This window comes from Oncorhynchus nerka, linkage group LG28 (genome assembly GCF_034236695.1).
Source record: "Oncorhynchus nerka isolate Pitt River linkage group LG28, Oner_Uvic_2.0, whole genome shotgun sequence".
NCBI classification, from domain to species: Eukaryota; Metazoa; Chordata; class Actinopteri; order Salmoniformes; family Salmonidae; genus Oncorhynchus; species Oncorhynchus nerka.
In genome coordinates this window covers 9,502,257-9,528,582 of record NC_088423.1, presented here as the reverse complement: position 1 = coordinate 9,528,582, position 26,326 = coordinate 9,502,257, and the positions used below count along the sequence as shown (strand labels likewise).

The following is a 26,326-nucleotide window of genomic DNA, read 5'->3' as shown; positions in this document are numbered from 1 at the left end:
ACAGTAGTGGATGACACAACATGGCCTCAGTCTGCACCTCCCAACCGTGGTGGATGACACAACATGGCCTCAGTCTGCACCTCCCAACCGTGGTGGATGACACAACATGGCCTCAGTCTGCACCTCCCAAACGTGGTGGATGACACAACATGGCCTCAGTCTGCACCTCCCAACAGTAGTGGATGACACAACATGGCCTCAGTCTGCACCTCCCAACCGTGGTGGATGACTCAACATGGCCTCAGTCTGCACCTCCCAACCGTGGTGGATGACAAAACATGGGGTCAGTCTGCACCTCCCAACAGTAGTGGATGACACAACATGGGCTCAGTCTGCACCTCCCAACAGTAGTGGATGACACAACATGACCTCAGTCTGCACCTCCCAACCGTGGTGGATGACACAACATGGCCTCAGTCTGCACCTCCCAACCGTGGTGGATGACACAACATGGCCAGTCCCAAACGTGGTGGAGTCTGCACCTGCACCTCCCAACAGTAGTGGATGACACAACATGGCCTCAGTCTGCACCTCCCAACAGTGGTGGATGACACAACATGGCCTCAGTCTGCACCTCCCAACCGTGGTGGATGACAAAACATGGGGTCAGTCTGCACCTCCCAACAGTAGTGGATGACACAACATGGCGTCAGTCTGCACCTCCCAACAGTAGTGGATGACACAACATGGCCTCAGTCTGCACCTCCCAACCGTGGTGGATGACACAACATGGCCTCAGTCTGCACCTCCCAAACGTGGTGGATGACTCAACATGGCCTCAGTCTGCACCTCCCAACAGTCTGGCCTCAGTCTGCACCTCCCAACCGTGGTGGATGACACAACATGGCCTCAGTCTGCACCTCCCAACAGTGGTGGATGACACAACATGGCCTCAGTCTGCACCTCCCAAACGTGGTGGATGACACAACATGGCCTCAGTCTGCACCTCCCAAACGTGGTGGATGACACAACATGGCCTCAGTCTGCACCTCCCAACAGTGGGATGACACAACATGGCCTCAGTCTGCACCTCCCAACAGTGGTGGATGACACAACATGGCCTCAGTCTGCACCTCCCAAACGTGGTGGATGACACAACATGGCCTCAGTCTGCACCTCCCAACCGTGGTGGATGACACAACATGGCCTCAGTCTGCACCTCCCAACAGTGGTGGATGACATGACATGACATGGGCTCAGTCTGCACCTCCCAACAGTGGTGGATGACACAACATGGCCTCAGTCTGCACCTCCCAACAGTAGTGGATGACACAACATGGCCTCAGTCTGCACCTCCCAACCGTGGTGGATGACACAACATGGCCTCAGTCTGCACCTCCCAACGTGGTGGATGACACAACATGGCCTCAGTCTGCCTCAGTCTGCACCTCCCAAACGTGGTGGATGACACAACATGACCTCAGTCTGCACCTCCCAACTGTGGTGGATGACACAACATGGCCTCAGTCTGCACCTCCCAACAGTGGTGGATGACACAACATGGCCTCAGTCTGCACCTCCCAACAGTGGTGGATGACACAACATGGCCTCAGTCTGCACCTCCCAAACGTGGTGGATGACACAACATGGCCTCAGTCTGCACCTCCCAACAGTGGTGGATGACACAACATGGTCTCAGTCTGCACCTCCCAACAGTAGTGGATGACACAACATGGCCTCAGTCTGCACCTCCCAACCGTGGTGGATGACACAACATGGCCTCAGTCTGCACCTCCCAACAGTGGTGGATGACACAACATGGCCTCAGTCTGCACCTCCCAAACGTGGTGGATGACACAACATGGCCTCAGTCTGCACCTCCCAACAGTGGTGGATGACACAACATGGCCTCAGTCTGCACCTCCCAACAGTGGTGGATGACACAACATGGCCTCAGTCTGCACCTCCCAAACGTGGTGGATGACACAACATGGCCTCAGTCTGCACCTCCCAAACGTGGTGGATGACACAACATGGCCTCAGTCTGCACCTCCCAACAGTGGTGGATGACACAACATGGCCTCCCAACAGTAGTGTCAGGCCTCAGTCTGCACCTCCCAACAGTGGTGGATGACACAACATGGCCTCAGTCTGCACCTCCCAACAGTGGTGGATGACACAACATGGCCTCAGTCTGCACCTCCCAACAGTGGTGGATGACACAACATGGCCTCAGTCTGCACCTCCCAACCGTGGTGGATGACACAACATGGCCTCAGTCTGCACCTCCCAACAGTGGTGGATGACACAACATGGTCTCAGTCTGCACCTCCCAACAGTAGTGGATGACACAACATGGCGTCAGTCTGCACCTCCCAACAGTAGTGGATGACTCAACATGGCCTCAGTCTGCACCTCCCAACCGTGGTGGATGACACAACATGCCGTCAGTCTGCACCTCCCAACAGTAGTGGATGACACAACATGGCGTCAGTCTGCACCTCCCAACAGTAGTGGATGACTCAACATGGCCTCAGTCTGCACCTCCCAACCGTGGTGGATGACACAACATGCCGTCAGTCTGCACCTCCCAACAGTAGTGGATGACACAACATGGCCTCAGTCTGCACCTCCCAACCGTGGTGGATGACACAACATGGCCTCGGTCTGCACCTCCCAAACGTGGTGGATGACACCACATGGCCTCAGTCTGCACCTCCCAACAGTAGTGGATGACACAACATGGCCTCAGTCTGCACCTCCCAAACGTGGTGGATGACTCAACATGGCGTCAGTCTGCACCTCCCAACAGTGGTGGATGACACAACATGCACTCAGTCTGCACCTCCCAAACGTGGTGGATGACACAACATGGCCTCAGTCTGCACCTCCCAACCGTGGTGGATGACACAACATGGCCTCAGTCTGCACCTCCCAAACGTGGTGGATGACACAACATGGCCTTCTGCACCTCCCAACAGTAGTGGATGACTGGCCTCAGTCTGCACCTCCCAACAGTGGTGGATGACACAACATGGCCTCAGTCTGCACCTCCCAACCGTGGTGGATGACACAACATGGCCTCAGTCTGCACCTCCCAACCGTGGTGGATGACACAACATGGCCTCAGTCTGCACCTCCCAACAGTGGATGACACAACATGGCCTCAGTCTGCACCTCCCAACCGTGGTGGATGACACAACATGGCCTCAGTCTGCACCTCCTAAACGTGGTGGATGACACAACATGGCCTCAGTCTGCACCTCCCAAACGTGGTGGATGACACAACATGGTTTCAGTCTGCACCTCCCAAATGTGGTGGATGACACAACATGGCCTCTGTCTGCACCTCCTAAACGTGGTGGATGACACAACATGCCCCCAGTCTGCACCTCCCAAACGTGGTGGATGACACAACATGGTTTCAGTCTGCACCTCCCAACCGTGGTAGATGACAAAACATGGGGTCAGTCTGCACCTCCCAACAGTAGTGGATGACACAACATGGCCTCAGTCTGCACCTCCCAACCGTGGTGGATGACACAACATGGCCTCAGTCTGCACTAGAGCTCCTCTGACAATAATGAGATACTATGACAGTAACTCCATTGTAGAGGAAAGGTACACCACCGAAAAAGTATTATAGATCAAATTGCGCAATTTGAACAACTATTTACTGTCTGAGTGCACTAGGAACAACTATTTACTGTCTGAGTGCACTAGGAACATCTATTTACTGTCTGAGTGCATTAGGAACAACTATTTACTGTCTGAGTGCACTAGGAAAAACGATTTACTGTCTTAGTGCACTAGGAACAACAATTTACTGTCTGAGTGCACTAGGAACAACTATTTACTGTCTGAGTGCACTATGAACAATGATTTACTGTCTGAGTGCGCTAGGAACAATTATTTACTGTCTGAGTGCACTAGGAATAATTATTTACTGTCTGAGTGCACTAGGAACAACCATTTACTGTCTGAGTGCACTAGGAACAACTATTTACTGTCTGAGTGCACTAGGAACAATTATTTACTGTCTGAGTGCACTAGGAACAACCATTTACTGTCTGAGTGCACTAGGAACAACCATTTACTGTCTGAGTGCACTAGGAACAACTATTTACTCTTTATGTGCACTAGTAACAACTATTTACTGTCTGAGTGCATTAGGAACAACTATTTACTTATCTGAGTGCACTAGGAACAACTATTTACTGTCTGAGTGCACTAGGAACAATTATTTACTATCTGAGTGCACTAGGAACAACTATTTACTGTCTGAGTGCACTAGGAACAATTATTTACTATCTGAGTGCACTAGGAACAACTATTTACTGTCTGAGTGCACTGGGAACAACTATTTACTGTCTGAGTGCACTAGGAACAACTATTTACTGTCTGAGTGCACTAGGAACAACTATTTACTGTCTGAGTGCACTAGGAACAACTATTTACTGTCTGAGTGCACTGGGAACAACTATTTACTGTCTGAGTGCACTAGGAACAACTATTTACCGTCTGAGTGCACTAGGATGAACTATTTACTGTCTGAGTGCACTAGGAACAACTATTTACTGTCTGAGTGCACTAGGAACCACTATTTACTGTCTGAGTGCACTAGGAACAACTATTTACTGTCTGAGTGCACTAGGAACCACTATTTACTGTCTGAGTGCACTAGGAACCACTATTTACTGTCTGAGTGCACTAGGAACCACTATTTACTGTCTGAGGGCACTAGGAACAACTATTTACTGTCTGAGTGCACTGGGGACCACTATTTACTGTCTGAGTGCACTAGGAACAACTATTTACTGTCTGATAGTAACTAAATGTGTAAACAGCGATTTACTAGCTTACTTATTGGAATTGCTAGACAGCTAAACTAGCACTTTGTGGATGTCATGTGGAGAGAACGGCAGATCATTACTTTATTATGTTATTTTGATGTGCAAAGATTCCATATTCTACATTTCATATTCTGACATTGACAATTTCATATTCTTTTCATATTTACATTCAAAATATGATCTTATAAAGTTCGACACATTTTTGGTAAAATATATACTTTATTTCTTCATACAAAGAAATAGTTTGAATGTTCAGCATTTCATTATTTAAAAACATTTCTTCCATTTTGCTCTTTCACTGTGTAAAATTCCTTTGATGTACAAGATACCACAAAATACTTGATGTCCATTTTCCTTTTCATTTTTAAACATACCGAATCTGATAAACCTCTAAATATGAACCACATTATATGCAGACGGGGTGGGAAAGACAAAGAACCATAGCATTATATTTTGTAGATCTCTAAAAGGGTTGAATAAAACTCAACCAGAACGGATACAGCAGCGTGGATCGTGACCATGAGTGCAAGCGTTTGAGATAGCGTTTCCTTTCGGACCGATCCTATTTCCTATAAAGTGCACTACTTTTAACCAGAGCTCTGTAGGCCTTGGTCAAAAGTAGTGCACTAAATAAGGAATAGAGTGCCATTTAGGATGCACACCTACTCTCTTAGTAACATGAATAACACCATAATTCCAATGCATTAGTGGGACTGTAAATGTAACAGAGGGCAACTGCCCCAGTCTTCTTTACTCCAACCGTTACAGGGAGAAAGATTGACATTACTCACATTCAGAATTTCCTGCTCTATACAAAGGCCATTTTAAATGTTTTCAACCAACATTGCACTATAAGGAGAGAAGGGGAGGTTGAGGCGTTGTCCATATAGGCATGATCATTGAAAACAGGTGTAAATTCCTTGGTGGTAAAAGCCACTATGTGAATAAGGGACCAGTAAAATGCTGGGACAACCCCTCATTTCCACTAATACCATCCACTGGTTTGAGATTTTTTTAAATCTACCTTCATAACTGGTTCCACACTGTTGAAATGAGATGGAGGTTGGGTATTTGAATTAGACTGGGTAGTTTAGAGGCGCAACATTTTCTTAAAACTTGAAAAAAGTACCATACTGTCACTTCTTTTTTTGATATACTTTTAAATTGCCAATAGTCAGTGACAGACACTTTCAACTTTGCATTTGATTGGAGGGAATTTAATGTGTAGTATGTAGGGGAAAGGATGTGCATATTCAGTCTGGGTCCCTCCACACTCAGCCGTTTTAGGCTTACAACCCAAATGGTCTCCTATTCACTATGGGCCCTGGTCACAAGTAGTACACTGTAGGGAATAGGGTGCATATTCAGCAGTTTTACAATCCAAAGAGGATAGGATGGCTTTGAAGTAGCCCCTACCTGTGAGAGTATGGGCCAGCATAACTAGACTGTTTCTCATATGAAGAAAGTTTTCATATCATCTGTATCAGACATCCTACCTCAACTCATGCCAAGCATTCTCACTGCACCATGAAGACAATGGGTGTCCCAAATGCCACCCTATTCCCTTTATATTTCACTACATTTGACCAGGGTTCACAAGGCTCTGGTCTAAAGTAGTGCACTATATAGGGTAGTGTGCCATATGGGATGCATTCAAGGACTATACTACAGTCCTCCCCTGATCCAGTGTGTCCTCCCCTCTCAGTCTCTTCAACAAATCGAATGTCCCTCAGAGCAAATTTGATTGTGTATGACCTTTGAACCCTGGCTCTGAGCCAACAGTGTCTTGTAATGGGAGCAAGAGTATAGTGGAGAGGAGACCTGAATCAATGGGCCTCAGTAAAGTTATTCCATTAGCATCATGTCAACATGGAGCCATATCAATGTGATGCAGTCAGAAATAGGATTTAGACCTTTGGTGGATGGGCCATTCATTGGAACAGGCTATAGGAGCACTAGAAGAGGAAGGCCACGCATTAAGCATGGCTGACACAATGAGCAGCAGTTAGGCCGATTGATCCACCTGTTATTAAGTGAAAGGGACATGAGATTAGCTGGTTGGGCCAATGACAGGGCAGGAGATCAGCTGGTTAGGCCAATGACAGGGCAGGAGATCAGCTGGTTAGGCCAATGGGACGGTAGGATAATGGGTTGTGGATGGGGGTAACCGGTAATAACTGAAAGGACCTAATTTCAATGAAACACAGTGTTTGAATGGATGGAACAGAAACCGATAGGAGTAATGTGGGGGTGAGGGTCTGATGATGGCTATTGAGGAAGGGTTTGATGATGACTATTGAGGAAGGGTCTGATGATGGCTATTGAGGAAGGGTTTGATGATGACTATTGAGGAAGGGTATGATGATGGCTATTGAGGAAGGGTTTGATGATGGCTATTGAGGAAGGGTATGATGATGGCTATTGAGGAAGGGTCTGATGATGGCTATTGAGGAAGGGGTTGATGATGACTATTGAGGAAGGGTCTGATGATGGCTATTGAGGAAGAGTCTGATGATGGCTGTTGAGGAAGGCTATTGAGGATGGGTCTGATGATGGTTATTGAGGAAGGGTTTGATGATGGCTATTGAAAATGAATGTTTAAATCAGAATGCACATGAATGGAGTATGTATTACTGTTCTGTCAACACTCTATACCCATAAAACGGGGCCTTAATCAATATCCCTCTATTCTTACTTAAACTATACTATTGACATTATGGACCATTTTAACTCTACTGAGTTGACATGAGGGACCATTATGTGAAGAGTAAAGAAAAAAAACATTAAGGGTGGAATGTAAAAAATATAAAACAAAGTGTGGGCCAGATATTATGCATGTACATATATGGTTAGGCAGCTTAGTGAATTAATTGCTTAGAAATAAAAAATAAATTATTATAAAATAGATTTCTGTACATCTTACACATACACACACACAGATTCTGTTCGTGAGCTGAATTACAGAAAATAAAATAAACAATGTGTTCTCCCAAATTCACATCCATCAATCCCAACCAAAGTTATGTCCTGTCATCTGGTAGAACTTCATGTTGAAAGGCCTGTAGAAGTCCCGTAGCCTCTGCACCACCTCTGGGTGGATGTTGGGGTGGGTCCGCCCTTTGGTTTTGCCCAGGCAGTGGGGCTTGCTGCTGCCCTCAGCCTTCTTGAGGCAGGGGAAACCCTTGGTCTGGTTGAAGTAGAAGTGTTTGTCTGTGATGATCCTCTTGAGTCCCAGGAAGTCCTGCACCCTGCCCAGCTCTCCAGCCGGGTCGCTGATCAGACGCTCCCCGCTTACGAACAGAATCTGGCCCATGGGGAAGTACTGTAGCCAGTTGTCCAGGTGCTTGGCATAGATGCCGATCTGGATGGCGCTCCAGGACGTGTCGATGAGCCCCGTAGTCCTGTTTTTGAAGGTCAGGCTCTCGAAGGTGGGAATGTCTGGGTTCTTGGATAGTGTCTGTGTGTAGTCAGAGATAGCCCTGGTAATGGGGTCCCTCACCACCACGATCAGCTTGGTGTCCCGGGACATGGCGGAGATCCGGGCCGGGGCTTCTCTGGTCACAAAGTAGCTGGGGGTCTTCTCCATGGTGATCTGGCCCTCCAGGGTCTTGGGCATCAGCTCCCTGAGGAGAAGGAGGACAGGGTTAAAAGAAAATATTTTTTTATTTTACTAGGCAAGTCAGTTAAGAACAAATTCTTATTTTCAATGACGGCCTAGGAACAGTGGGTTAACTGCCTGTTCAGGGGCAGAACGACCTTGTCAGCTCGGGGATTTGAACTTGCAACCTTCCGGTAACCACTAGGCTACCCTGCCGCCCCTATGACTCATGACTATTACAACTATGAAATATTACATTTTAAAGCAATCAGAGAGAGAGAGAGAGGATAATCTTGCATATAGTCATCAACCAGATGGAGAGCAGTGTTCTACAATCAATGAGCCAGTCAGTCAGAGAAGGTCACTTCTTACCTGGGCAATAGCAAACAGAGAAGTGCCCAGTCTCAGGCTGGGCTAAGTCTAAATCCACACTGCCTCTTCAAACCATTAACCACTTAGGCAGCAAAGCTTAATCTGCCTTTCACTGACTCAGCTAGAGCCCTCTATGGCATGCCCATGGTGGAGAGCTGCTTCAACAACAAGCCCTGGGGCTGTCTGAAAGGAGATTTGACTTGTTTCAGACCAGCCAATGTTTCTAACAGGGCCCGGGCCAGCCAGGGTGGCTGTGATAGGGGGAGTGAGACAGACATGTCAAATCTATAAAGTAAAACCTATATGAACAACACATTTTGAATGAAAAGTGAATGTGCTCTCCACTATGGTTTCATTTTTTAGAAATGGTAGCCAATCATAGAGAGTGGATTATGGTGAGGCAATAAGAGGGGCTTTGATGGACACCTTGACATGGATCCCATTTCCATCACTGGTGGAGAACCCCTGGAGCCTCTGGCAGAAAACCCTGTATTTCTCTGATTTCTACACGTGATCACATGTGTTTCTGATACCGCTAGCTGGAGGTGAGGTGGTCCTGCTATAAACCGGAGATTACAGGAACTAGTACTTATGCTTATACATGCTCATTAACACACACACACACACACACACACACACACACACACACACACACACACACACACACACACACACACACACACACACACACACACACACACACACACACACACACACACAGCCTTGATCCTGCAGGACACACATCCTTGATACAACCCTGCAGGACACACAGCCTTGATCCAACCCTGCAGGACACACAGCCTTGATCCAACCCTGCAGGACACACAGCCTTGATACAACCCTGCAGGACACACAGCCTTGTTCCAACCCTGCAGGACACACAGCCTTGATACAACCCTGCAGGACACACAGCCTTGATACAACCCTGCAGGACACACAGCTTTGATACAACCCTGCAGGACACACAGCCTTGATACAACCCTGCAGGACACACAGCTTTGATACAACCCTGCAGGACACACAGCTTTGATCCAACCCTGAAGGACACACAACCTTGATCCAACCCTGCAGGACACACAGCCTTGATACAACCCTGCAGGACACACAGCTTTGATACAACCCTGCAGGACACATACGCATAAATGCACACTAGAAGCATGATATTATCTTGTTTGAACCTCGATCAAGTGCAGCAGTGTGCAGTGCTACAAGAAGAAACACCAATGGAAATACAACCCAGAAGGACCTGTTTATTTATTCCCCCCTCCCCCCTATTTACTGTTCATGTCTGGTTGTTGTTGGTTTTTGTCATTGTTTTGTTTTTGTCTTTTTCATTTGCATTGGCAATGTAAACACGTTTCCCATGCCATTGGAGCCCTTCGAATTGAATTAATATAACCCATGCAGGCAGGCTGTAGGGGGCAAACACTCACAGAGATAAGGGTTCCTGTTAGCCTATTGTCGCCTGAGTATTTATTTTAGTTTTTTTTTATTTCACTTTTATTGATTGCAATCGCTGTGTCAGATTTCAAAAAACTTTACGGAAAAAGCATAATCTGAGAACGGAGCTCAGAACCCAAAACAGCCAGAGGAATATCCGCCATTTTGGAGTCAACAAAGTTAGAAACAACACCATAAATATTCACTTACCTTTGATGATCTTCATCAGAAAGCACTCCCAGGAATCCCAGTTCGACAATAAATGACTGATTTGTTCCATAAATTTCCATCATTTATGTCCAAATAGCCACTTGTTGTTAGCGTGTTCAGCCCAGTAATCCATCTTCATGAGGCACAGGCACTTCATCCAGACAAAACCTCGAAAAGTTCTGTTACAGTCCTTTATTAACATGTCAAACAATGTATGGAATCAATCTTTAGGATGTTTTTAACATAAAACATCCATAATGTTCCAACCGAAGAATTCCTTTGTCTTCGGAAAAGCACTGGAACGAGAGCTAACTCTGTCGGGAGTGTGCGTCATGAGACCAAGGCAATCTGCCAGACCACTGACTCAAAGAGGTCTCATGAGCCTCTCCTTTATAGTAGAATCCTCATTCAAGTTTCTAAAGACGGTTGACATCTAGTGGAAGCCGTAGGAAGTGCAACTTTATCCATATCTCAATGTGTATTCGGTAGGGCAAGCTTTGAAAAGCTACAGACCTCAGATGTCCCACTTCCTGGTTGGATTTTTATCATGCCTGCCATATGAGTTATTTTATACTCACAGACATCATTCAAACAGTTTTAGAAATGTCAGGGTGTTTTCTATCCAATACTAATAATAATATGCATATATGAGCATCTGGGTCAGAGTAGGAGGCAGTTCACTCTGGGCACGCTATTCATCCAAAAGTGAAAATGCTGCCCCCTATCCCAAAAAGGTTAAGGAGAAGTCTATCTTTAATTCTGTGAATAACACTTGTATCTTTTATCAATGTTTATTATGAGTATTTCTGCAAAATCACCGGATGTTTTGGAATCAAAACATTACTGCACGTAAGGCGCCAATGTAAACTGAGATTTCTGGATATAAATATGCACATTATCGAACAAAACATACATGTATTGTGTAACATGATGTCCTATGAGTGTCATCTGATGAAGATCATCAAAGGTTAGTTATTCATTTTATCTATATTTCTGCTTTTTGTGACTCCTATCTTTGGCTGGAAAATGGCTGTGTGTTTTTTCGACTTGGCTATGACCTAAAATAATCATATGTTGTGCTTTCGATATGAAGCATTTTTTTTTAAATCGGACACGATGGGTAGATTAACAAGATGTGTATCTTTCATTTGCTGTATTGGACTTGTAAATGTGTGAAAATTACATATTTCCCAAAAATATTTTTTAATTTGGCACGCTGCCTTTTCAGGGGAATGTTGTTGAGGGGTGCTTCACTCAGTTGATCTACATGTGTGTTTGTGTGCGGAGCAAGATTTTTGGAGCATTGGACACTTTTTGTTAACAACGTTTTCTTGTAATGTCTTTTCATTTGGCGAAATCAAGGAAGAGTTGCTTTTCCTTGCTAGAAGTAGCTAGCTGGCAGCCTTGCTAGCCTGGCTAAAAACATAGAAAGCTAGCTAGCCTTTTTAGTTTCCCACATTCAGTCCATGTGAAATAATCAGATGTATAATTTTAAAATATATTCATATACTTTGCCGGCTTGTGTATTCTCTTTCTAATTCTTTCTTTCTTTATCTCTCTCGGAGGACCTGAGCCCTAGGTCCATGCCTCAGGACTACCTGGCCTGATGACTCCTTGCTGTCCCCAGCCCACCTGGCCGTGCTGCTGCTCCAGTTTCAACTGTTCTGCCTGCAGCTATGAAACACTGACCTGTTCACCGGACGTGCTACCTGTCCCAGACCTGCTGTTTTCAACTCTCTAGAGACAGCAGGTGTGGTAGAAATACTCTGAATGATCGGCTGTGAAAAGCCAACTGACATTTACTCCTGAGGTGCTGGCCTGTTGCACCCTCGATAACCACTGTGATTATTATTATTTGATCCTGCTGGTCATCTATGAACATTTGAACATCTTGGCCATGTTCTGTGATAATCTCCACCCGGCACAGCCAGAAGAGGACTGGCCACCCCTCATAGCCTGGTTCCTCTCTAGGTTTCTTCCTAGGTTCTGGCCTTTCTAGCCACCGTGCTTCTACAACTGCATTGCTTGCTTTTTGGGTTTTTAGGCTGGGTTTCTGTACAGCACATTGAGATATCAGCTGATGTAAGAAGGGCTTTATAAATACATTTGATTTGATATTCATTCCCATATCAGCTAAACAAAGAACATTGTGTTTTGGTCATGGAGCAAAAAACAAATGGCTATCTAGCTGGCTACAGCAGGTGCTAATTCATGGACATGTACTTCTGGTTAAGACTACTGCACCTCATGGCTAATTCATGGAAATGTACCTCTGGTTAAGACTACTGCACCTCATGGCTAATTCATGGACATTTACTTATGGCTAGGACTACTGCATCTTATGGTTAATTCATGGACATGTACCTCTGGCTAAGACTACTGCCCCTCATGGCTAAAACTACTGCACCTCATTGCAAAAACAACTGCACCGTATGGCTAAAACTACTACACCTCATTGCTAAAACTACTGCACCTCATGGCTAATTCATGGACATGTACCTCTGGCTAAGACTACTGCACCTCATGGCTAAAACTACTGCACCTCATGGCTAAAACTACTGCACCTCAAGGCTAAAACTACTGCACCTCAAGGCTAAAACTACTGCACCTCATTGTGGAAACTACTACACCTCATTGCAAAAACAACTGCACCTAATTGCTAAAACTACTGCACCTCATTGCTAAAACTACTACACCTCATTGCTAAAATTACTGCACCTCGTGGCTAATTCATGGGCCTGTACTTCTGGCTAAAGGTACTGCACCTCATGGCTAATTCATGGACATGTACTTCTCACTTAAACTACTGTACCTCATTGCTAAAACTAGTGCACCTCATTGCTAATACTACTGCACCTCATGGGTAATTTATGGACATGTACTACTGGCTAAGACTTCTGCACCTCATGGCTAATTCATAGACATGTACTTCTGGCTAAAACTACTGCAGCCCATTGCTAAAACTACTGCACCTCATTGCTAATACTACTGCACCTCATGGCTAATTTATGGACATGTACTACTGGCTAAGACTACTGCACCTCATGGCTAATTCATAGACATGTACTTCTGGCTAAAACTACTGCAGCCCATTGCTAAAACTACTGCACCTCATGGCTAAAACTACTGCACCTCTACTGCAAACTACTGCACCTCATGGACATGAACTACTGGCTGGTCCCTTCAATGAACTACTAGACATGGTTTGTAGTGGAAATTCCCTTTCTGCGAAATACAGTGCAAGTGACAGAGGAGAGAGAGGGGGTGTTGGAGAGACAGAGCAAAAGAGAGACCTCCTGCCAAATGTATGACCATATTAAAGACACATATTTCCCTCAGATTACACAGACCCACAAAGAATTTGAAAACAAATCCAATTTTGATAAACTCACATATCTATTTGGTGAACTACCACAGCGTGCCATCACAGCAGCAAGATGTGTGACCTGTTGCCACAAGACAAGGACAAACAGTGAATAACAAACAGTATTGTAAATATTTATGTTTATTTATTTTCAATTTTGTACTTCAACAATTTGCATATCATTACAAAACTGTATGTAGATATAATGTGACATTTAATTTAGAGAGGGGGTGTTAGAGAGGGGGGGGGAGTGATGAAATAAAAGAGACAAAGCCCAGGGAGGTGTGAGGTAACTAGGCAGATGTGTAGTAGTTTCAGCCATTGATGTAATTCTGAATATAAACTGGGTGGTTCGAGCTTTGAATGCTGATTGGCTGACAGCTGTGTTATATCAGACCATATACCATGGGTATGACAAAACATTTATTTTTATTTATTTTTACTGCTCTAATTACATTGGTAACCAGTTTATAATAGCAGTAAGGCACCTCAGGGGTTTGTGGTATATTGCCAATATACCACGGCTAAGGGATGTATTCAGGCACTCTGCATTTCATAGTGCTTAAGAACAGCTCTTAGCCATGGTATATTGGCCATGTACCACACCCCCTTTGGCCTTATTGCTTAATCATATGAGATTGATTGACATATCAGAAGAGAAGAGAGAAGAGGGAAGAGAACCAAGGCTCCTTCCAAAAGCTCATTAAGTGCCTATTGAAATCAAAAGTAATAGGGATGCACTGAATCTCTCTCTGCAAGAGCATGACAGATCTCCCTTTAGTAAGCAGAACCATTAACAGATAGAGAAGAGAGAAGTAAAGGCTAGACTTATTATATATATACACACACACACAGGTGACCCTTACACATACGCACAAGCGCACGCACGCACACACACTCCATTCCACTGCTTCTTCAAGAGCGTTGATCCCACTTAAAGTGTTTATACAGCCTTCTAGAATGTCTTCAAGGAATATAAACCAGCCTTCAAATACAAAGCATTAGTCACTAATTCTCTGTAGAAATTATGGTGATACAGCCGGCAACCTTTTTGTCTTATGTAGTGCTAACATGCTGCATGAAGTGCCTAGAACCAAAACAACTCAGAACAACAGCTCTCATTCTCATGAAAATGGGGCCTGGCGATATGAAGGGATAGGAAGAGATATGGCAGGATAGGAAGGGATAGGGAGGGATATGGGAGGGGGATAGGGAGGGATAGGGAGGGATAAGGAAGAGGTATGGCAGGATAGGAAGGGATAGGGAGGGATATGGGAGGGAAATGGGAGGGATAGGGAGGGATTCTCCTGATTCCTGCATACAAGCAAAAATTTAATCAGGAAGCACCAGTGACTAGATCAATAAAAAAGTGGTCAGATGAAGCAGATGCTAAGCTACAGGACTGTTTTGCTAGCACAGACTGGAATATGTTACAGGAATCCTCTGATGGCATTGAGGAGTACACCACTTCAGTCATTGGCTTCATCAATAAGTGCATCGATGACGTCGTCTCCACGGTGACCGTACGTACATACCGCAACCAGAAGCCATGGGTTACAGGCAGCATCAGCACTGAGCTAAAGGCTAGAGCTGTGGCTTTCAAGGAGAGGGACTCTAACCCAGAAGCTTATTAGAAATCCCGCTATGCCCTCTGACAAACCATGAAACAGGCAAAGCGTTAATACAGGACTAAGATTGAATTGTACTACACAGGTTCTGATGGTCATCGGATGTGGCAGGGCTTCTCGGCCTCCGACCGCAAGGAACTACAGAGGGTAGTGCGAACGGTCCAGTACGTCATTGTGCCTTGCTTCCTGCCATCCAGGACCTCTATACCAGGCAGTGTAAGGGGATGGCCCTAAAAATTGTCAAAGACTCCAGCCACCCTAGTCATAGATGGTTATCTCTGCTAACGCACTGCAAGCGGTACCGGAGTGCCAAAACAATAGTCAATAGTCAATAGTCTCGCTATTGTTGTTTTCCTGCTGCTCTTAAATTACTTCTTACTTTTATCTCTTATTCTTGTCTGTATTTTTTTAAACTGCATTGTTGGTTATGGGCTTGTAAGTAAGCATTTCACTGTAAGGTCTACACCTGTTGTTTTCGGCACATATGACTAATAAAATTAGATTTGATTTGATATGAAGAGATAGGGAGGGATATGAAGAGATAGTGAATGATAGGGAGGGGTATAGGAGGGATATGGGAGGGATATGAATGAATAGGGAGGATAGGGAGAGATAGGGAGAGGTAGAATGGGAAGGCAGATTGAGGTAGAATGTGCATGCTGATAGATTATGCTGATCTAGGGAATCGCTTGTGAATCAATTGTTGGAGGTTGAGATGGCTGGATGGATGGAGAAGGTAAAAGGAGGGTAGAGTTGGACAGAGAGAGTAGGAAGACAAGACCTGACAAATCCACCACAAGAAGAGAAGGCCCCTCAATAAAAACATCCCCCTCTGACTTGACCCACTCAACTCTGAGAAGAGTGGCACAGAAGCAGAAAGGGAGGGAGTAGAATAGAAGAGAAGAGGAGGAGGGATATCAGTTCAGTGGGAAGAGTAGCTCTTGCGGGCAACAATGCCTATTATGCTCAATTTGATTTATGAGGTAGTTCTGTCAGCAAACCGGCAATTGTGTGACAACGAGCCCCTCTTTTTCCCTGCTTTCCTTTCGAAACGAGGGCATTGTCCTTTGGCGGCGGGGTGAACAGGGCAGTGGCCAGGCCATGGGGGCGGGGGCGAGGGTGGAGGGTGGAGGGGGCTGGGTTCCTATTGAGGACTGAGTGGAAGCACTTCTAGATCACTCTCAGCTTTGAGTGAGAGGAGCTTTTGGAGAGCTCTGGAGTGGAACGTGTGCCTAGAGGTTCCCCTGGAACACTCGGCTGCCCCCTAGGTTCCATGAGCTCTAGGAAGATTCCACTGTCTCTCTCTGCTCTGTCTCACATGGGAGAAATGTCTTTACACTAAACAACTAACATCTATCCATGCTTTAGTATGACATATTTTACCAATCAAATTGTACTATTATTTTTCTATTCTCTCTCTCTCTCGCTCTCTCAGATGAACACGAGAAGAGAGATGTAGATACAACATCATCTGGTAAAATACAAAGACTTGTCTTTCTTTTGCAGTATAAGATAGGCATCTTCAGCCCCACTTGTTCCTTGACTGGGGACAAAGTTTGGAGAATGTTGTGAATTATAACTATTTAACCCCTGTTCTCGACAAATGCTGACAAATACGTGTGGGCTCAAAGTAGTCTATTAAGTATCCTATTGGTGCCTCTCTCTGTTCTGAATTTAGAAGAATCCTTCTGCATTGTTCGACTCTGAGGACACATTTAAGTTGGCTGTTTTCCTAAGCACCATCTATCACGGCATGGATGATGAAGGGTCCATTCAACAAAGGAAAGTATATAATATTTGACCGTTTTTTTGTAAGAACTAATTTGAACAAATTCAACAGCTTGAGGCCTCTATAGGGTGCTGAAAGAAAGGTACTACAGGCTGTTTATAATGGCCCAGCTTGTCTGTCTGTGAAATGGGATTGAAATTAGTAGAAAGAGTTTATGTAACACACACATACAGTGGATGCCACTGACTGAGCAGACAGGCAGGCAAGCTCAACTATCCTGGATCACTGCATACATATTTTCAAAGCAGTGTTGAGACACAGACAGAAGCCAGATGTTTTGAAATATACCCCGATGAACCTGGAGTCTGACATTATATTTAAACGCAGAGCAAGGTTGCGGCTATACATTCAAAATAATAAGAGGAGATAAGAGGTAAGGAGAGGACAGGAGAGAAGGAGATAAGAGGAGAGGATAGGAGGGGAGTAGCTAAGTGGAGAGGAGAGAATGAGGAGATCAGAGGAGAGGAGGAGATATGAGGAGAGGAGGGGAGAGAAGAGGAGGAGATAAGAGGACAGGAGATGAGAAGAAAGAAGACGAGTGGAGGAGAGGAGAGGAGAGGAGAGGAGAGGAGAGAAGAGGAAGAGGAAGAGGAAGAGATAAGAGGACAGGAAAGGTAAGAAGATAAGAGGACAGGAGAGGAGGGGAGGGGAGGAGATAAGAGTAGAGGAGAAAAGAGGAGATAAGAGGAGAGGATGTTATGTTCCTGTACATGGCCATTTAGTGTTTCCTGGCATCATTTCATGTTTGAAGAGATCCAGGGATCTCCTCTTAACCTAAGGGGCAGGAGATTGCATGCGTGGATTGCCTGTGTTCGCACTTACGTCTGTGCGTTCTCTTGATTGTGTGTGTAGTCTCTTTGTTAGTGAGTAAATGACTGGCTGGCTGCCTGACTGGCTGACTGTGTGATGAACCCTATTTGATACTAAAGCACCATTAAGCCTTGAGAAGGAGCCCCTCTTCAGACTGTCAGGATGCTTTCCATCCAGGCCTGGAGCTACACATTAATAGACCTCGCTGAATAAATGGTGTCACTGGGTCCCTGTAAGATGTCAGGTTGGATGGTGGAACAGGAACAAACAATCACACCACATACAGACGGCACAAACAATCACACCACATACAGACACAAGCGCCTGGAAGAGGCTGTCTGAGCTGTCTACTGAAGAGGAGAGATGAATAATGTAGACAGGCGTAGCCTCACAGATACACTGACACACTGACCTGGCTGGCTGGCTGGTAGAGCCCAGCCTCTTTCAAACCTCTACCGCATACAAGGAGTCAGACTCTCAGAACATCGTAGGAAAGAATTGACCTTCGGCTCCAACGTTAACAAACAATGAACTTAAACAGCCCCATACATCACTGAAATCACAGGGAGAAATATGCCAACAAAGGGCATTCTTATCTAAGCATGTTTACTCTTAATGTATATGTGGTTTTAGTTCAGGCTATGGACCAGCCAGAGAAGAGTAAATCAAGAGAAAGTAACCGACACATACAGAGTGAGGGATTGTATCTCAGGCAGAGTCAAAAAGACACACCAACACTGTATTACTGTACCCACCAGCTTTATATACTTGCTTGCACTACAAATGGTACACTATTCCTTATATAGTGCACTACTTTGGACTAGAGCCCTATGGGCCCTGGTTAAAAGTAGTGCACTTTATAGGGAATATGGTGCTATTTGGAATGCATTCACATCACAATAGTCTCTGTTTTTCCATGAAAACACTTAACTGAGGATAGAGTGCTCCAGAAGCCTTTCTCACAACCACAGTGGTTCCTTTGTGGTGGGTTACCATCCCCACAGCATGACACACACAAATCACTCAATTCAATAACTCACCATTTGCTACACGGTCTGTTTCGGGTATATTATTTGCTAATCAGCACCTCTGGAAGGAAAAATAACAGTAAGAAAGTGGCATTGTTCTAATCTGAAGGAGTTACAGGCCTGAGGCCATGCAGGGTGAGTGACATCACTGATTGTTAATAAAAGGACTGTGGTAAGGAGAGGCAGGGTGAGTGACATCACTGAGTGTTAATAAAAGGACTGTGGTAAGGAGAGGCAGGGTGAGTGACATCACTGAGTGTTAATAAAAGGACTGTGGTAAGGAGAGGCAGGGTGAGTGACATCACTGAGTGTTAATAAAATGACTGTGGTAAGGAGAGGCAGGGTGAGTGACATCACTGAGTGTTAATAAAAGGACTGTGGTAAGGAGAGGCAGGGTGAGTGACATCACTGAGTGTTAATAAAAGGACTGTGGTAAGGAGAGGCAAGGTGAGTGACATCACTGAGTGTTAATAAAAGGACTGTGGTAAGGAGAGGCAGGGTGAGTGACATCAGTGAGTGTTAATAAAAGGACTGTGGTAAGGAGAGGCAGGGTGAGTGACATCACTGAGTGTTAATAAAAGGACTGTGGTAGGGAGAGGCAGGGTGAGTGACATCACTGAGTGTTAATAAAAGGACTGTGGTAAGGAGAGGCAGCTCTCCATGTGGTATAAATAAAACAGTGAGGATGGTGGGGGAGTAGGGGGTGGGGGAGAACGTTGGTGGGAGGGTAGCAAGGTGTGGGAGTGGGGGAAATCGGTGGGTGATAGGGGAGTACCGTGGTGGGTGAGTAGGGGAGTGGGGGAACATCGGGTGGAGAAGCAGGGGAATGGGGAGTAGAGCAATGGGGGTAGAAAGGTGGACGAGTAGGGGAATGGGGGAGTAGGGGAATGGTGGGGGATTAGGGGAGTAGGGGAATAGGGTGGTGGGGAAGTAGGGAGTGGTGGGAGAATAGGGTGGTGGCGGAGTAGGGGAGCGGTGGAGGAATAGGGTGGTGGGGGAGTAGGAAAGTGGGGGAATAGGATGGTGGGGGAGTAGGGGAGTGGGGGAATAGGGTGGTGTGGGAGTATGGGAGTGGTGGAGTGGAGGAGTAGGAGATGGGGAGAAAGGGAGTAGGGGAGTGGTGGAGTAGGGTAGTGTGGAAGTAGGGGAGTGGTGGGGGAGAATGGGAGTGGGGGATTAGGGAAATGGGAAGTGGTGGAGTAGGGGTGGTGGGGGAATAGGGTGGTGGGGGTATAGGGTGGTGGGGGGAGTGGGGGAGTGGTGGAGTAGGGGAGTGGTGGGGAATAGGGTAGTGTGGAAGTAGGGGAGTGGTGGGGGAATGGGTGGGAGTCAATCACCACCTTCCGGAGACACCTGAAACCCCACCTCTTTAAGGAATACCTAGGATAGGATAATAATCCCTCTCACCCCCCCTTAAAAGATTTAGATGCACTACTGTTCCACTGGATGTCATAAGGTGAATGCACCAATTTGTAAGTCGCTCTGGATAAGAGTGTCTGCTAAATGACTTAAATGTAAATGTAAATGGAATAGGGTAGTGGGGGAGTAGAGGAGTGCGGAATTAGGGGAGTGGCGGAGTAGGCGAGTGGGAGAGTAAGAGAGTGGTGGAGTAGGGGAGTGGTGGAGTAGGGGAGTGTGGAAGTAGGGGAGTGGTGGAGTAGGGGAGTGTGGAAGTAGGGGAGTGGTGTGGGAGAACGGGAGTGGGGGATTAGGGAAATGGGAAGTGGTAAGTAGGGTGGTGGGGGAGTATGGGAGTGGTGGGGGAATAGGGTAGTGGAGGAGTAGAGGATTGGGAGAGTAAGGGAGTGGTGGAGTAGGGGAGTGTTGAAGTAGGGGAGAGGTGGAGTAGCTGAGTGTGGGAGTAGGGGAGTGTGCAAGTAGGGGAGTGGTGGAAGATTAGGGTGGTGGGTGTGGTAGGGAAGTGGGGAATATGGTAGTGGGAGAGTAGGGTAGTGGGGGACTATGGAAGTGGGGGAATAGGGGAGTGGTGGGGAATAGGGTAGTGGGGGAGTAGGGAAGTGGGGGAATAGGGGAGTGGTGGGGAATAGGGTAGTGGGGGAGTAGGGAAGTGGGGGAATAGGGGAGTGGTGGGGAATATGGTAGTGGGGAGTAGGGAAGTGGGGGAGTAGGGAAGTGGGGGAATAGGGGAGTGGTGGGGAATAGGGTAGTAGGGAAGTGGGGGAATAGGGGAGTGGTGGGGAATAGGGTAGTGGGGAAGTAGGGAAGTGGGGGAATAGGGGAGTGGTGGGGAATAGGGTAGTAGGGAAGTGGGGGAATAGGGGAGTGGTGGGGAATAGGGTAGTGGGGAAGTAGGGAAGTGGGGGAATAGGGGAGTGGTGGGGAATAGGGTAGTGGGGAAGTAGGGAAGTGGGGGAATAGGGGAGTGGTGGGGAATAGGGTAGTAGGGAAGTGGGGGAATAGGGAGTGGTGGGGAATAGGGTAGTGGGGAGTAGGGAAGTGGGGGAATAGGGAGTGGTGGGGAATAGGGTAGTGGGGAAGTAGGGAAGTGGGGGAATAGGGGAGTGGTGGGGAATAGGGTAGTGGGGAAGTAGGGAAGTGGGGGAATAGGGGAGTGGTGGGGAATAGGGTAGTAGGGAAGTGGGGGAATAGGGGAGTGGTGGGGAATAGGGTAGTGGGGAGTAGGGAAGTGGGGGAATAGGGGAGTGGTGGGGAATAGGGTAGTGAGAGTGTAGGGGAGTGGTTGGGGAATAGGGTAGTGGGGAGTAGGGGAGTGGTTGGGGAATAGGGAGTTGTGGAGAAGGGGAGTGGTGGGGAATAGGGTAGTGGGGGAGTAGCGAAGTGGAGGAATAGGGGAGTGGTGGATAGGGGAGTGGTTGGGGAGTAGCGGGGTGGGGGAGTGTGGTGGTGGGGGAGTAGGGGAGTGGGGATATAAAGTGCCCCTTCACTTCCTTACCTGACACTGCAAATCAAATCAAATCAAATCAAATCATGATGCAATAGTGAGCCATGCCAACAAGTAAATCTACTCCGAGCGCAGACATTTCCTCGACACGTACACACCAGTGGCGGTCGGTGCCGTTTAAGATGGGAATGGCCTTATTTCTATTACAGCATGTTGGATGACGGTCATTCATATTCCATTAACCCAGTTCAATGTAACATTGATAGGTTTAGTCTACTACATGATACTCACATGTTCCCTGTACTGATCATGATGGTGCTACAATCTAGCCTATGAATGAAAATTTACAACGTAGGTGCACAGATCGAGAGAATTTTGGTAAATCAAGGTGATAGTCATTGACACATTCAATAACTCCTTGCACAATCTTGTCTGCATCTACCTGATCTGATCTGTAAGTATTAGTCCAACAGTTGCAAATGTGCAAATGTGATTTTCTATTGATGTTACGCCTGTCGTCGGGAAGGAGTGGACCAAAGCGCAGCGTGAAAAGTGTTCATGATTATTTTTATTATCAAAAAACACTCGAACAAAGTAACAAAACGAAAGCGAACAGTTCTGTCAGGTAACAGAGAGAAAACAGAAAATAACTAACCACAAAACACAGGTGGGAAAAGGGCTGCCTAAGTATGATTCCCAATCAGAGACAATGATAGACAGCTGCCTATGATTGGGAACCACACTCGGCCAAAAACAAAGAAATCGGAAACATAGAAATAATGAAACTAGAGAACCCACCCTAGTCACAATCGGACAAATGCAGGTATGTTTATCCCTGTTTCATTCCGTTTGATTCAGTTTTTTTTTTTTTTTTCAACAGTATCGGTAGAATTAATACACCCCTGATTACACACAAACACAGTTCACTTGCATAGCAGCCACATAAAAACAGCATGATCACTTTGGTTGTTTTATATATACAGTGCGTTCGGAAAGAATTCAGACCCCTTGATTTTTCCCACATTTTGTTAAATTACAGACTTATTTTAAAACTAATTAAATTGCTGTTTTTTCCCCGCCTCATCAATCTACACACAATACCCCATAATGACAAAGCAACAACTGGATTTAGAAATATTTTCTTTTTTTTTTTCTTTTTTTTAATGAAATATAACATTTACATAAGTATTCAGACCCTTAACTCAGTACTTAGTTGAAGCACCATTGGCAGTGATTACAGCCTCGAGTCTTCTTGGGTATGACACTATAAGCTTGGCACACCTGTATTTGGCGAGTTTCTCCCATTTTTCTCTGTAGATCCTCTCAAGATCTGTTAGGTTGGATGGGGAGTGTTGCTGCACAGCTATTTTCAGGTCTCTCCAGAGATGTTCGATCAGGTTCAAGTCCGGGTTCTGGCTGGGCCACTCAAGGACATTCAGAGACTTGTCCCGAAGCCACTCCTGCATTGTCTTGGCCTTGTGCTTAAGGTCATTGTCCTGTTGGAAGGTGAACCTTCGTCCCAGTCTGAGGTCCTGAGCTCTCTGGAGAAGGTTTTCATGTAGAAGGTTTTCTCTGTACTTTGCTCTGTCCATCTTTGCATCAATCCTGATTATTCTCCCAGTCCATGCCGATGAAAAACATCCCCACACCATGATGCTGCCACCACCATGCTTCACCGTAGGGATGGTGCAAGGTTTCCTCCGGAAGTGAAGCTTGGAGGACTCTGTGTTCATGGGGACCTTCAATGCTGGAGAAATGTTTTGGTGCCCTTCCCCAGATCTGTGCCTTGACACAATCCTGTCTCAAATCAAATCAAAACGTATAACACATGCACCAAATACAACAGGTGTGGACCTTACTATGAACTGCTTACTTACAGGCCCTTACATTTTAAATTTTAAAGGCCAACAATGCAGTTCAAGAAGAGTTAAGAAAATATTTGCTAAATAAACTAAACTAAAAATAAAAAGTAATACAATAAAAATAACAATGCTATATACAGGGTACCTGCATAGATAATAAAGAGTGAGTAGCAGCAGTGTAAAAACTAAAGGGGGGAGGCGTGTCAATGTAAATAGTCGTGGAAGAACAGGGAATAGAGGAGGGGACTAAGCACGCACCCCTCAGGGACACCAGTGCTGAGGATCAGCGTGGCAGATGTGTTGTTGCCTACCCTCTCTGGCCTACCCTTACCATCTGGGGGCGGCCCGTCAGGAAGTCCAGGATCCAGTTGCAGAGGGAGGTGTTTAGTCCCATGGTCCTTAGCTTAGTTTTGAGCTTTGTGAGCACTATGATGTTGAACGCTGAGCTGTAGTAATTGAACAGCATTCTCACATAGGTGTTCATTTTGTCCAGGTGGGATACGGCAGTGTGGAGTGCGATTGAGATTGTGTCATCTGTGGATCTGTTGGGGAGGTATTCGAATTAGAGTGGGTCTAGGCTTTCCGGGATGATGGTGTTGATGTGAGCCATGATCAGCCTTTCAAAGCACTTCATGACTACAGATGTGAGTGCTACGGGGCGGTAATCATTTAGGCAGGTTACCATCGCTTCCTTGGGCACAGGGACTATGGTGGTCTGCTTGAAACATGTAGGTATTACAAAATCGGTCAGGAAGAGGTTGAAAATGTCAGTGAAGACACTTGCCGGTTGGTCCGAGCATGCTTTGAGTACACTTCCTGGTAATCTTTCTCGGAGCTCTGCAGGCTACGTACTCCTTCGACCTTGTGGCTTGGTTTCTGTTCTGACATGCACTGTCAACTGTGGGACTTTGGATAGACAGGTGTGTGCCTTTCCAAATCATGTACAATACATGTAATGTATCACAGGTGGACGCCAGTCAAGTTGTAGAAACATCTCAAGGATGATCAATGAAAAGAGGATGCACCTGGGCTCATTTTCGTGTTACGTAGCAAAGGCTCTGAATACCTGTGTAAATAAGGTATTTCTGTTTTTGTTTTTTTACTGTTTTGGCTTCCTCATTATGGGGTATTGTGTGTAGATTGTTGAGGATTTTTATTTATTTAATCCATTTTAGAATAAGGCTGTAATGTAACAACATGTGGAAAAAGTCAAGTGGTCTGAATACTTCCCGAAGGCAGAGAAATTCCTTCTCGCAACTATCTACGCGCTCTCCTCCTCTCACCTTTTCCCTCTCACACTTCCTCATCAGCTGTCTGTGACCAGGCAAAAAAAAAATTAATCAAAGCCAAATCGCTATATTATGACCACTAAGCGCTACACACAGCCTACATCATTGTCAAGTCATACTCAAACATAACTACTTGAACTAATGTGTTAGTAAACCCCCATATGATCATGCAGCCCAATTTACAGTCAGAAAGCAGTTCAGCAGGCCCCGATGGCATTGAATTAATAAAACCAAAAGCTTACCTTGACTTGGAAGAGTTCCAGTGTTGGATAACCATAGCCAGTTTGATAACATCCCTCTCTGTGAGTAGGCTGCATTTGCTAGCTATGTGAAAGTAAAAAATAAAAATAATACAACCAAATCACTCTCTCTGGTCTGGAAACAGCACTGGCTCTCTGGTCTGGAAACAGCACTGGCTCTCTGGTCTGGAAACAGCACTGGCTCTCTGGTCTGGAAACAGCACTGGCTCTCTGGTCTAGACACAGCACTGGCTCTCTGGTCTGGAAACAGCACTGGCTCTCTGGTCTAGACACAGCCCTGGCTCTCTGGTCTGGAAACAGCACTGGCTCTCTGGTCTGGATACAACCCTGACTCTCTGGTCTAGACACAGCCCTGGCTATAGCCACCCGTTGCCTTGATGACGGCTTTGCACACTCTTGGCATTCTCTCAACCAGCTTCATGAGGTAGTCACCTGGAATGCATTTAAATTAACAGGTGTGCAATCTTAAAAAGTTATTTTGTGGAATTTCTTTCCTTCTTAATGCGTTTGTCTTGTCAGAAGATAGGGGTGGTATACAGAATACAGCCCTATTTGGTCAAATACAAAGTCCATGTTATGGCAAGAGCAGCTCAAATAAGCAAAGAGAAACAACTGTCCATCATTACTTCTTCTTCAGGCTAGGGTCTATTTTTCTCAATTTCCGTCTGACTGACGTACCAAAAGTAAACTGCCTGTTGCTCCGGCCCTGAAGCCAGGATATGCATATAATTGGTACCATTGGAAAGAAAACACTCTGAAGTTTTTAGAAATGTTAAAATAATGTAGGAGTCTATAACACAGTAGATATGGTAGGAGAAAATCCAAAGAAAAACCAACCAGAATAATATTTTTTGAGAGCACATGCTCTCTAGGGAAATAATAAAATCTAGCTCCCAATATGCAATTCCTATGGCTTCCACTGTCAGTAGTCTTTGTTCAAGGTTTCAGGCTTGTTTCTTCCAAAATGAGAAAGAAATATGAGTTTTACTACAGGGACACAGACTTGGAAATTCGTATATG

General features: G+C 45.7%; 1 protein-coding gene across 1 annotated transcript in view; it reads right to left on the bottom strand.

The window, feature by feature from the left end:
- Positions 1–4,998: 4,998 nt before the first annotated feature.
- Positions 4,999–26,326, bottom strand: part of LOC115123875 (heparan sulfate glucosamine 3-O-sulfotransferase 3B1-like) — a 44,526-nt gene continuing 23,198 nt past the window's right edge. Inside the window, exon 2 of the mRNA XM_029653233.2 lies at positions 4,999–8,416. Coding sequence (XP_029509093.1) covers positions 7,798–8,416 — 619 coding nt within the window. The 3' untranslated portion in view covers positions 4,999–7,797. The remainder of the gene's footprint in view (positions 8,417–26,326) is intronic.